Source organism: Nannobrachium achirus (assembly GCF_963921795.1).
Source record: "Nannobrachium achirus genome assembly, chromosome: 24".
NCBI classification, from domain to species: Eukaryota; Metazoa; Chordata; class Actinopteri; order Myctophiformes; family Myctophidae; genus Nannobrachium; species Nannobrachium achirus.
In genome coordinates, this window is record NC_137831.1 from 848413 (window position 1) to 862753 (window position 14341).

The 14341-nt window shown below is 38.0% G+C and overlaps 1 protein-coding gene across 1 annotated transcript in view; it reads left to right on the top strand.

The window, feature by feature from the left end:
- The window catches only part of aox5 (aldehyde oxidase 5), a gene marked incomplete at both ends in the record, with an annotated part of 102427 nt that overhangs the window by 18825 nt on the left and 69261 nt on the right, over positions 1-14341 (top strand). The window contains 2 exons of the mRNA XM_080754921.1: positions 1636-1703; positions 5380-5499. Coding sequence (XP_080611047.1) covers positions 1636-1703; positions 5380-5499 — 188 coding nt within the window. The remainder of the gene's footprint in view (positions 1-1635; positions 1704-5379; positions 5500-14341) is intronic.

A 14341-nucleotide genomic window follows, 5' to 3' on the forward strand; every position in this document is an offset into this window, starting at 1 on the left:
GGATGCGGCTCAACGTTTGTTGTACGCCCATGTATGGTCACAAGCTTCACAGGATATGTTATGATGGGGGACGCTGATGAAATTACCTCATGAATAGCACCGCTCACTTCACACTAGGTGTGGTTTTTCTACCTAAACTGACTGACCTTGTGTCCTGCCATAGGGCAGTGGTTCTCAACCTGTGGGTCGGGACTCCAAGGGGGGTCCCCAAATTATTTTGGGGTGGTCCCCAAATGTTTAGCTAAATGTTAAAATTGTTTTCTCACTCAACAGTAAACAGACCAACATACAGTATAAGTGTATACAGGGTACCTTCACATTTCTAAATGTGACAATTTAAGGACTTTAAATACCTTTTTAGTGCCTCTGGTAAACATTGGTCAAATTGTCAAATATTAGAGGCAGAAATTGTGAAAATAGCAGATCTACATGCTCACAACGTATCGCGCTGCGAGGCGTTGTGAGCATGTAGATCTGCTATTTTCACAATGGAATAGATTGAGTCAAACTAAATGTAATGCCAACTCCTACAATTCCAAGTGCTTGTCAGGGTGGGGGGTCCCCAGTTCAAATATGATTATTTTGGGGATCACAGCCTGAAAAGGTTGAGAACCACTGCCATAGGGAAGCTGTGTGGTTGTACGGGTTACAGACCCATCATTATAACTATAACTTTCTCTATAGGGAAGCTGTGTGGTTGTACGGGCTACAGACCCATCATTATAACTATATGTTCTGTAGAGAACCTGTGTGGTTGTACGGGCTACAGACTCATCATTATAACTATATGTTCTATAGGGAAACCCTGTGGTTGTACGGGTTACAGACTCATCATTATAACTATATAAATGTTCTGTAGGGAAGCTGTGTGGTTGTACGGGCTACAGACCCATCATTATAACTATATGTTCTATAGGGAAACCCTGTGGTTGTACGGGCTACAGACTCATCATTATAACTATATGTTCTATAGAGAACCTGTGTGGTTGTACGGGTTACAGACTCATCATTATAACTATATGTTCTATAGAGAAGCTGTGTGGTTGTACGGGTTACAGACTCATCATTATAACTATATGTTCTATAGAGAAGCTGTGTGGTTGTACGGGCTACAGACTCATCATTATAACTATATGTTCTATAGAGAAGCTGTGTGGTTGTACGGGCTACAGACTCATCATTATAACTATATAAATGTTCTATAGTGAAACCCTGTGGTTGTACGGGCTACAGACTCATCATTATAACTATAACCTTATGTTCTGTAGGGAACCTGTGTCGTTGTACGAGTTACAGACTCATCATTATAACTATAACCTTATGTTCTATAGAGAAGCTGTGTGGTTGTACGGGCTACAGACCCATCATTATAGCTATATGTTCTATAGAGAAGCTGTGTGGTTGTACGGGCTACAGACCCATCATTATAGCTATATGTTCTATAGAGAAGCTGTGTGGTTGTACGGGCTACAGACTCAACCATCATTATAACTATATGTTCTATAGAGAAGCTGTGTGGTTGTACGGGCTACAGACCCATCATTATAACTATAACCTTATGTTCTGTAGGGAAGCTGTGTGGTTGTACGGGCTACAGACTCATCATTATAACTATAACCTTATGTCCTGCCATAGGGAACCTGTGTCGTTGTACGGGCTACAGACCCATCGTAGACGGAGTCAAAACCTTCTGTTCCGACCAGGTAAGTGTTTCTTTCACACTTTAGTTTTTAAATCATTAAATAGGCCCTTCTGTAAAGTAAACTTAAATAGACTGAAATAAACTTCTCATGTGTAGCTCTGTGTGTGATGAAGTGCTTAATATGGGCTTAATCCGCATGCTAGTGCTATGAAGAAAACAGTGTGTGTGTGTGTGTGTGTGTGTGTGTGTGTGTGTGTGTGTGTGTGTGTGTGTGTGTGTGTGTGTGTGTGTGTGCGTGCGTGCGTGCGTGTGTGTGTGTGGACACGCATTTGCGAACTTCATTTATACGTTCACAGCGTTGTTATAGTGTTTTGTCTGTGTGGCCGTTTCTAGCTACAGATGCTAACAAGAGATTACATAAATGATAATTATTAATACAATACTGTTAATGAGATGTTAATAAATGATAATAATTCATATAATAGTGTTAATAAGAGGTTACATAAATGATAATAATTAATATAATAGTGTTAATAAGTGGTTACATAAATGATAATCATTATGTTCAACAGTCATCTCAGTGCTGTCAGAATGGAGCGGCCACCAGGGGGTGCTGTGTGGAGAATGGAACAGCAGGACACTCTCTACAAGCTGATGTAAGACACAACTAACTCATAACTCTATTAACACCAACTATGGGGCTTTTAAGCCGTGACATCATTTTGTAGGCAGAGGAGAATCTGCCCCCAGAGCATTTTCTGTCCCTCGCTATTTTCAACAGATCCGAGACAAAAATAACGACTGAAGTATAATTCTAACACTTTCCTTTCAACAACAAAGAGAAGAAAAATGTGTAAATAGTAAAAATAGTAAAAATATTCACGGAAACTGGGGGCAGAAATGCTCCTCTGCCTACAAAATGATGTCATACTTAACAGCCCCATAGCCATTAATCCACTCTTTGTCAAATCCTGCCCCATTTTGCTCTTGTTACTAGGTGGTACAAAACAACCAGGGCAGATTCTTTTATAGTGGAAGTGGATGGGGGAAAAGATTTTTCATAGCCTCATTATAGCTATTTAAAGTACCAAAAGAAACACATCTACGTGATATTAATACAAAGGGAAGACAAAAGTACAGTAGTTACATTGCAATACAGGAGTTTCCCCCCCGAAAATATATGTTTTAATTAGTTTAATCTTCTGGAACAGAAACAGGACAGAAATAGAGACAGAAAGCGCAGTGCATCTTGGGTAGGAAGTTGACAGCCGCAGCCTATAGTTCTACTACATAATAGGCTGGCTGTCGTAATTCTGCCCATTTAAAATATATGTACCCAATCAAAACTCTTAGTTACATTGTAAAGGTCCATGTGAACTAGTCTGTTGAAGCTTATTCATTATAATGAGCGAAATCGCTATCACCTCGCGGGGCCGTACTGCGCGACGGCTGTGCTCCGCATCACGGCACCGCAGTGAAAAGACTGAAGCCACTTTCTCCCACTGCATAACTCCACCCCCGGTAGCAAAAAGTGAATGTTTTGTTTTCTGGTTGGCCAGTCAGGAAGTCTCAGGGACCAATCAGAAGGCTGACAAACAGTGAATTATGGTCAGTGTTGGGGAAGTTACTTTGAAAGTGTAACTTGTACAGTTACAAGTAACTCACCATGGCAGTAATTTGATCAAGTTAAAGTTATACCCCTGGAGAAATGTAACTTATAAAGTTTCAAGTTACATAGAAAAAGTAACTTGAGTAACTTGAGTTACTTTTTTTTCAGCGTTAAATTGAGAATGTACATTTGGTGTAACAAAATATAATATCCTACAAAAAAAGTCACATGCCAGCAGAAATATGCCTCTCAACTGAGTTTTATACTTGTGTTCCTAAAATAAAATTCCACAAAAACAGAGGATCTGTTCTGTTGATCACATCTCTTGTAAAACTGTAACTTAACTGTAAATAGAAAAAGACTGGTGCCTTGTATAGTGATAGCTGCTATACATATTAATTAAACTGTTACTGGCCTGGGAACGCCTCGGTATACTCCCTGAGGGAGTGGAGGAAGTTGCTCGGGATAAGGAAATCTGGAGGTCTCAGTTGGAACTGTTACCCCCGCGACCCGATTCCGGATAAGCGGTTGAAGATGGATGGATGGATGGATGGACATGATTTGATCGCCAATCGTAAAAAAAAAACTTAAATATAAAATTATAACTTCGCTTGTAACTTCTTGTAACTTATAACTTGAGCCAAAAATTACCCAAAAAGTATCTCAGTTTCTTGACGAGTTACAGAAATATGAATGTAACTCAGTTACCAGCAAGTTACAACACAATGTAACTTAGTTACGTAACTCAGTTACATGTAACTTTAACTTCCCCAACACTGAGTATGGCATTCATTAACGTGTGTGTGTGTGTGTGTGTGTGTGTGTGTGTGTGTGTGTGTGTGTGTGTGTGTGTGTGTGTGTCTGTGTGTGTGTGTGTGTGTGTGTGTGTGTGTGTCTGTGTGTGTGTGTGTGTGTGTGTGTGTGTGTGTCTGTGTCTGTGTGTGTGTGTGTGTGTGTGTGTGTGTGTGTGTGTGCGTGCGTGCGTGCGTGCGTGTGTGTGTGTTTCAGATGGATCCCTCTCAGCACCTGATCTTTCCTCCTCAGCTCATTGTGAGTATCACTATGATGTCATGATGATGTTACTCTGACATCACTGACTGCGATGTCAGGGGAACCACACTAACAGAATCCCTTTCATGCCCATATATGGAGATCCCTGATGTCATCAATATTATATTGTATGTATGTATGTATGATGTCAGATGTCATAGACGTCATAGGACTTTCACATAACGAATAAACTGAGTGATTGGGCTCTCACAGCATATCTCCATATACAGTACATGGATCTCCATATATGGGTACCAGGGGTCTCCATATATGGGTAACTGGTCTGATATACATCACTGGCCAGATGGCCAAGACATGGCACAGCCCTGAGGCGTCTTACTGGTATATAGATGATGTATATGTTACTATGGATCAGGGGTCTTCAACAGGGGGTCCGGGACCCCTAGGGGGTCCTCAGAGTTACTACAGGGGGTCCTAGAAAAAAGCAAAAAAAACTTGAACCCCAGCATCCATATTCTAAGAGCTTGCAAACCTGCTATACTTTGTTCAAGAGTCAGTAGCATTACAAAGAACCCCACAACCTACCACTTCCATACAGAATGGGATGAAGACATTTCCCTCAGTATTTCCCATTTATTTCCCCCTTACAGTAAGTGTGTTTGTCTAAAATGTAAGGCCAGTGCTGCTATTCCAAAGCCCCCGTCAGGCCCTCAGCTAAAACATTGTGGATGGGTAGATCATGTTGAGCTAGTCATTTTAAAAGTAGATTGTATATACCATAGATGAAGCTCAGATCATATGGTATATATTATATATTATATATCTAGATGATGGAGAAGGTCAGATCATACATGGAGTTCCGAGGAGACAGAGTGAAGTTCATGTCTAGATGTTACACTATATGTACTGTATGTGTTGTATATACCATAGATGAAGCTCAGATCATATGGTATATATTATATATCTAGATGATGGAGAAGGTCAGATCATACATGGAGTTCCGAGGAGACAGAGTGAAGTTCATGTCTAGATGTTACACTATATGTACTGTATGTGTTGTATATACCATAGATGAAGCTCAGATCATATGGTATATATTATATATTATATACCATAGATGATGCAGAAGGTCAGTTCATACATGGAGTTCCAGGGACACAGAGTGAAGTTCATGTCTCCAGTTGAAATGTCTCACCTGCTGCAGCTGAAGGCTGAGCTCCCACACGCCGCCCTGGTGGTGGGAAACACTACTACAGGTACACAACACACCATGGACATACAGTAGGCTCTTATACACCATATTATACACCATATTATACACCATATTATACACCATATTATACCCCATATTATACACCATATTATACACCATATTATACCCCATATTATACACCATATTATACACCATAGTATACCCCATGTTATACACCATATTAGACACCATATTATACACCATATAATACACCACATTATACCCCATATTATACCCCATATTATACCCCATATTATACACCATATTATACACCATATTATACACCATATTATACACCATATTATACACCATATTATACATCATATTATACACCATATTATACAGTATGTTTCTACAGACATCTATAATATGTGAGTTGTCTGTCTGTCTGTCTGTCTGTCTGTCTGTCTGTCTGCCTGCCTGCCTGCCTGCCTGCCTCTGTCTGTCTGTCTGTCTGTCTGTCTGTCTGTCTGTCTGTCTGTCTGTCTGTCTGCAGGTCCACAGATGTTGAAAGGAGATCATCATTATGATGTCATCATTTATGCTGGAAGAATCTCTGAACTACGAACTCTGACCTGGAACCACTCTGGTTGGTTTCCTGTCCGTCCGTCCGTCCGTCCGTCCGTCCGTCCGTCCGTCCGTCCGTCCAATCGCCTGCCCGCCTGCCTCTAAATGCACTTAAAAGCAGTTTTCATTCTGGCATGGACACAGCAATGCACACAACACTAACCCTTATCCAGTGTTGGAGAAGTTACTTTGAAAGTGTAACTTGTACAGTTACAAGTAACTCACCATGGCAGTAACTTGATCAAGTTAAAGTTATACCCCTGCAGAAATGTAACTTATAAAGTTTCAGGTTACATAGAAAATGTAACTGATTTACTTCAAGTTACTTTTTTTCAGCGTTAAATTGAGAATGTACATTTGGTGTACATGAAACAAAATATAATATCCTATAAAAAAGGCAGAAATATGCCTCTCAACTGAGTTTTATGTTTTATTTCAAAAAGGTTGACATTTTCTTTAGTAAACATCTGTGTTCCTAAAATAAAGTAAAAAAAATATATGAATATGAAAAAAATATGATCTGGACATTTGATCGTCATCTTTAAAAAAAGTAAAATTATAACTTTGCTTGTAACTTCTTGTAACTTGAGCCAAAAATTACCCAAAAAGTATCTTAGTTACTTGACGAGTTACAGAAATATGAATGTAACTCAGTTACCAGCAAGTTACGTAACAGTAAACTATTAAGTTTAACTCAATTACCCTATTCACGCCCCGTCCACTCAGCAACTTCCTGGTGCTGAAGTCACGTTTTGAAGGGTAAACCCCTGCTAAAAGCACATAGAGTTAACACAGAAATGTAATGCAATTTCCGAAAAGTAAAGTATAAAATACGGCTAGCATGATCAAGAACACAAGATAGTAAAAGGCACAAAGTGTTATAATTTACTTTACCGTTCGAAATAATGATTTGTTGGCTTTAAAGTTTAAAGGGATATTACACTTTCAAAAAACTTTTGGTCACTTTATCATCTAATCAGGCTTTTATGAACACCCTGAACAGTTTTTAATTTACTTCATTCAATATTTAGATACAGTATTTGATGTAAATGTTATCTGCCCCCCCAGGCTCAGGGCCTCTCCCCACACACACCCATTGTAACTTCAAACTTCATTTTAACCTTTTCCATTTATTTTTAATAATTATTTGGGAAAATGGAAAAAATGAAATACAAAAAATAATTATTAAACATAAATGAAAAAACACGGCCTGCTCACGTATTAGGAGGGTAGTATGAGTCACCAATGAATTAATCTATCATGATTAAAATGGAGTTTGAAGTTACAATGGGTGTGTATGTGGAGAAGCCCTTAGCCTTGTGGAGAGGCCCTTAGCCTTGTATGGGTCTGCAGAGTGCAGACCCATACAAGGCAGAGTTTTTTAAAGTGGAATATCCCTTTAAGTCCAGCAATTTCTGTGTTATTTTACCCTTCAAAGCTGACGTCAGCACCAGGAAGTTGCTGAAAAATGTGCTGAGTGGGCGGGCCGTGAATAGGGCTACTTATCCATAGACCAGTCACATACACACAACACTTATCCATAAACCAATCACATACACACAACACTTATCCATAGACCAGTCACATACACACAACACTTATCCATAAACCAATCACATACACACAACACTTATCCATAGACCAGTCACATACACACAACACTTATCCATAGACCAGTCACATACACACAACACTTATCCATAAACTAATCACATACACACAACTCTCTGCTGTCCTGTCCTCTGCCCTTTGAAGTTTAGCAGAACGTGTGGACTGTTTTCTGTTATCTATTGTTGCCTATAGAGACCAGAGCTTCTCAACCTGGGGTCCCCAGATTATTTGGGGGGTCCACAGATGATTAACTTAATGACTTAGTTAATGTGCATTGTTTTCTCTCTCAACAGTAAACAAACCAACATAAAGTTTAAGTGTATAGAGGGTATCTGCACATTTATAAAGTGACAATTTCCGTGTGTGTGTGTGTGTGTGTGTGTGTGTGTGTGTGTGTGTGTGTGTGTGTGTGTGTAGGTGTGAGCGTGGGAGCAGCGTGCACGTTGAGCCAGTTGAAGGAGGAGATGGAGAGAGTTGTGAAGGAAGAAGCAGAGGAGAAAACCAGAGGATTCACCGCCTTACTGAAGACCCTGAGCACACTGGGAGCAACACAGATACGTAATACTGCTGTATGTATGTTTAATAACACTATGAACACTATGGGAGCAACACAGATACGTAATACTGCTGTATGTATGTATGTTTAATAACACTATGAACACTATGGGAGCAACACAGATACGTAATACTGCTGTATGTATGTTTAATAACACTATGAACACTATGGGAGCAACACAGATACGTAATACTGCTGTATGTATGTTTAATAACACTATGAACACTATGGGAGCAACACAGATACGTAACACTGCTGTATGTATGTTTAATAACACTATGAACACTATGGGAGCAACACAGATACGTAATACTGCTGTATGTATGTTTAATAACACTATGAACACACTGGGAGCAACACAGATACGTAATACTGCTGTATGTATGTTTAATAACACTATGAACACTATGGGAGCAACACAGATACGTAATACTGCTGTATGTATGTTTAATAACACTATGAACACTATGGGAGCAACACAGATACGTAATACTGCTGTATGTATGTTTAATAACACTATGAACACTATGGGAGCAACACAGATACGTAATACTGCTGTATGTATGTTTAATAACACTATGAACACTATGGGAGCAACACAGATACGTAATACTGCTGTATGTATGTTTAATAACACTATGAACACTATGGGAGCAACACAGATACGTAATACTGCTGTATTAATAACACTATGAACACTATGGGAGCAACACAGATACGTAACACTGCTGTATGTATGTTTAATAACACTATGAACACTATGGGAGCAACACAGATACGTAACACTGCTGTATGTATGTTTAATAACACTATGAACACTATGGGAGCAACACAGATACGTAATACTGCTGTATGTATGTTTAATAACACTATGAACACTATGGGAGCAACACAGATACGTAATACTGCTGTATGTATGTTTAATAACACTATGAACACTATGGGAGCAGCACAGATACGTAATACTGCTGTATGTATGTTTAATAACACTATGAACACTATGGGAGCAACACAGATACGTAACACTGCTGTATGTATGTTTAATAACACTATGAACACTATGGGAGCAACACAGATACGTAACACTGCTGTATGTATGTTTAATAACACTATGAACACTATGGGAGCAACACAGATACGTAATACTGCTGTATGTATGTTTAATAACACTATGAACACTATGGGAGCAGCACAGATACGTAATACTGCTGTATGTATGTTTAATAACACTATGAACACTATGGGAGCAACACAGATACGTAACACTGCTGTATGTATGTTTAATAACACTATGAACACTATGGGAGCAACACAGATACGTAATACTGCTGTATGTATGTTTAATAACACTATGAACACTATGGGAGCAACACAGATACGTAATACTGCTGTATGTATGTTTAATAACACTATGAACACTATGGGAGCAACACAGATACGTAATACTGCTGTATGTATGTTTAATAACACTATGAACACTATGGGAGCAACACAGATACGTAATACTGCTGTATGTATGTTTAATAACACTATGAACACTATGGGAGCAACACAGATACGTAATACTGCTGTATGTATGTTTAATAACACTATGAACACTATGGGAGCAACACAGATACGTAATACTGCTGTATGTATGTTTAATAACACTATGAACACTATGGGAGCAACACAGATACGTAATACTGCTGTGTGTATGTTTAATAACACTATGAACACTATGGGAGCAACACAGATACGTAAAACTGCTGTGTGTATGTTTAATAACACTATGAACACTATGGGAGCAACACAGATACGTAATACTGCTGTATGTATGTTTAATAACACTATGAACACTATGGGAGCAGCACAGATACGTAATACTGCTGTATGTATGTTTAATAACACTATGAACACTATGGGAGCAACACAGATACGTAATACTGCTGTATGTATGTTTAATAACACTATGAACACTATGGGAGCAACACAGATACGTAATACTGCTGTATGTATGTTTAATAACACTATGAACACTATGGGAGCAACACAGATACGTAATACTGCTGTATGTATGTTTAATAACACTATGAACACTATGGGAGCAACACAGATACGTAATACTGCTGTATGTATGTTTAATAACACTATGAACACTATGGGAGCAACACAGATACGTAATACTGCTGTATGTATGTTTAATAACACTATGAACACTATGGGGAGCAACACAGATACGTAACACTGCTGTATGTATGTTTAATAACACTATGAACACTATGGGAGCAACACAGATACGTAACACTGCTGTATGTATGTTTAATAACACTATGAACACACTGGGAGCAACACAGATACGTAACACTGCTGTATGTATGTTTAATAACACTATGAACACTATGGGAGCAACACAGATACGTAATACTGCTGTATGTATGTTTAATAACACTATGAACACTATGGGAGCAACACAGATACGTAATACTGCTGTATGTATGTTTAATAACACTATGAACACTATGGGAGCAACACAGATACGTAATACTGCTGTATGTATGTTTAATAACACTATGAACACTATGGGAGCAACACAGATACGTAATACTGCTGTATGTATGTTTAATAACACTATGAACACTATGGGAGCAACACAGATACGTAATACTGCTGTATGTATGTTTAATAACACTATGAACACTATGGGAGCAACACAGATACGTAATACTGCTGTATGTATGTTTAATAACACTATGAACACTATGGGAGCAACACAGATACGTAATACTGCTGTATGTATGTTTAATAACACTATGAACACTATGGGAGCAACACAGATACGTAATACTGCTGTATTAATAACACTATGAACACTATGGGAGCAACACAGATACGTAACACTGCTGTATGTATGTTTAATAACACTATGAACACTATGGGAGCAACACAGATACGTAATACTGCTGTATGTATGTTTAATAACACTATGAACACTATGGGAGCAACACAGATACGTAATACTGCTGTATGTATGTTTAATAACACTATGAACACTATGGGAGCAACACAGATACGTAATACTGCTGTATGTATGTTTAATAACACTATGAACACTATGGGAGCAGCACAGATACGTAATACTGCTGTATGTATGTTTAATAACACTATGAACACTATGGGAGCAACACAGATACGTAACACTGCTGTATGTATGTTTAATAACACTATGAACACTATGGGAGCAACACAGATACGTAACACTGCTGTATGTATGTTTAATAACACTATGAACACTATGGGAGCAACACAGATACGTAACACTGCTGTATGTATGTTTAATAACACTATGAACACTATGGGAGCAGCACAGATACGTAATACTGCTGTATGTATGTTTAATAACACTATGAACACTATGGGAGCAACACAGATACGTAATACTGCTGTATGTATGTTTAATAACACTATGAACACTATGGGAGCAACACAGATACGTAAAACTGCTGTATGTATGTTTAATAACACTATGAACACTATGGGAGCAACACAGATACGTAATACTGCTGTATGTATGTTTAATAACACTATGAACACTATGGGAGCAGCACAGATACGTAATACTGCTGTATGTATGTTTAATAACACTATGAACACTATGGGAGCAACACAGATACGTAATACTGCTGTATGTATGTTTAATAACACTATGAACACTATGGGAGCAACACAGATACGTAATACTGCTGTATGTATGTTTAATAACACTATGAACACTATGGGAGCAACACAGATACGTAATACTGCTGTATGTATGTTTAATAACACTATGAACACTATGGGAGCAACACAGATACGTAATACTGCTGTATGTATGTTTAATAACACTATGGACACTATGGGAGCAACACAGATACGTAAAACTGCTGTATGTATGTTTAATAACACTATGAACACTATGGGAGCAACACAGATACGTAATACTGCTGTATGTATGTTTAATAACACTATGAACACTATGGGAGCAGCACAGATACGTAATACTGCTGTATGTATGTTTAATAACACTATGAACACTATGGGAGCAACACAGATACGTAATACTGCTGTATGTATGTTTAATAACACTATGAACACTATGGGAGCAACACAGATACGTAATACTGCTGTATGTATGTTTAATAACACTATGAACACTATGGGAGCAACACAGATACGTAATACTGCTGTATGTATGTTTAATAACACTATGAACACTATGGGAGCAACACAGATACGTAATACTGCTGTATGTATGTTTAATAACACTATGAACACTATGGGAGCAACACAGATACGTAATACTGCTGTGTGTATGTTTAATAACACTATGAACACTATGGGAGCAACACAGATACGTAAAACTGCTGTGTGTATGTTTAATAACACTATGAACACTATGGGAGCAACACAGATACGTAATACTGCTGTATGTATGTTTAATAACACTATGAACACTATGGGAGCAGCACAGATACGTAATACTGCTGTATGTATGTTTAATAACACTATGAACACTATGGGAGCAACACAGATACGTAATACTGCTGTATGTATGTTTAATAACACTATGAACACTATGGGAGCAACACAGATACGTAATACTGCTGTATGTATGTTTAATAACACTATGAACACTATGGGAGCAACACAGATACGTAATACTGCTGTATGTATGTTTAATAACACTATGAACACTATGGGAGCAACACAGATACGTAATACTGCTGTATGTATGTTTAATAACACTATGAACACTATGGGAGCAACACAGATACGTAATACTGCTGTATGTATGTTTAATAACACTATGAACACTATGGGGAGCAACACAGATACGTAACACTGCTGTATGTATGTTTAATAACACTATGAACACTATGGGAGCAACACAGATACGTAACACTGCTGTATGTATGTTTAATAACACTATGAACACACTGGGAGCAACACAGATACGTAACACTGCTGTATGTATGTTTAATAACACTATGAACACTATGGGAGCAACACAGATACGTAATACTGCTGTATGTATGTTTAATAACACTATGAACACTATGGGAGCAACACAGATACGTAATACTGCTGTATGTATGTTTAATAACACTATGAACACTATGGGAGCAACACAGATACGTAATACTGCTGTATGTATGTTTAATAACACTATGAACACTATGGGAGCAACACAGATACGTAATACTGCTGTATGTATGTTTAATAACACTATGAACACTATGGGAGCAACACAGATACGTAATACTGCTGTATGTATGTTTAATAACACTATGAACACTATGGGAGCAACACAGATACGTAATACTGCTGTATGTATGTTTAATAACACTATGAACACTATGGGAGCAACACAGATACGTAATACTGCTGTATTAATAACACTATGAACACTATGGGAGCAACACAGATACGTAACACTGCTGTATGTATGTTTAATAACACTATGAACACTATGGGAGCAACACAGATACGTAATACTGCTGTATGTATGTTTAATAACACTATGAACACTATGGGAGCAACACAGATACGTAATACTGCTGTATGTATGTTTAATAACACTATGAACACTATGGGAGCAACACAGATACGTAATACTGCTGTATGTATGTTTAATAACACTATGAACACTATGGGAGCAGCACAGATACGTAATACTGCTGTATGTATGTTTAATAACACTATGAACACTATGGGAGCAACACAGATACGTAACACTGCTGTATGTATGTTTAATAACACTATGAACACTATGGGAGCAACACAGATACGTAACACTGCTGTATGTATGTTTAATAACACTATGAACACTATGGGAGCAACACAGATACGTAATACTGCTGTATGTATGTTTAATAACACTATGAACACTATGGGAGCAGCACAGATACGTAATACTGCTGTATGTATGTTTAATAACACTATGAACACTATGGGAGCAACACAGATACGTAATACTGCTGTATGTATGTTTAATAACACTATGAACACTATGGGAGCAACACAGATACGTAAAACTGCTGTATGTATGTTTAATAACACTATGAACACTATGGG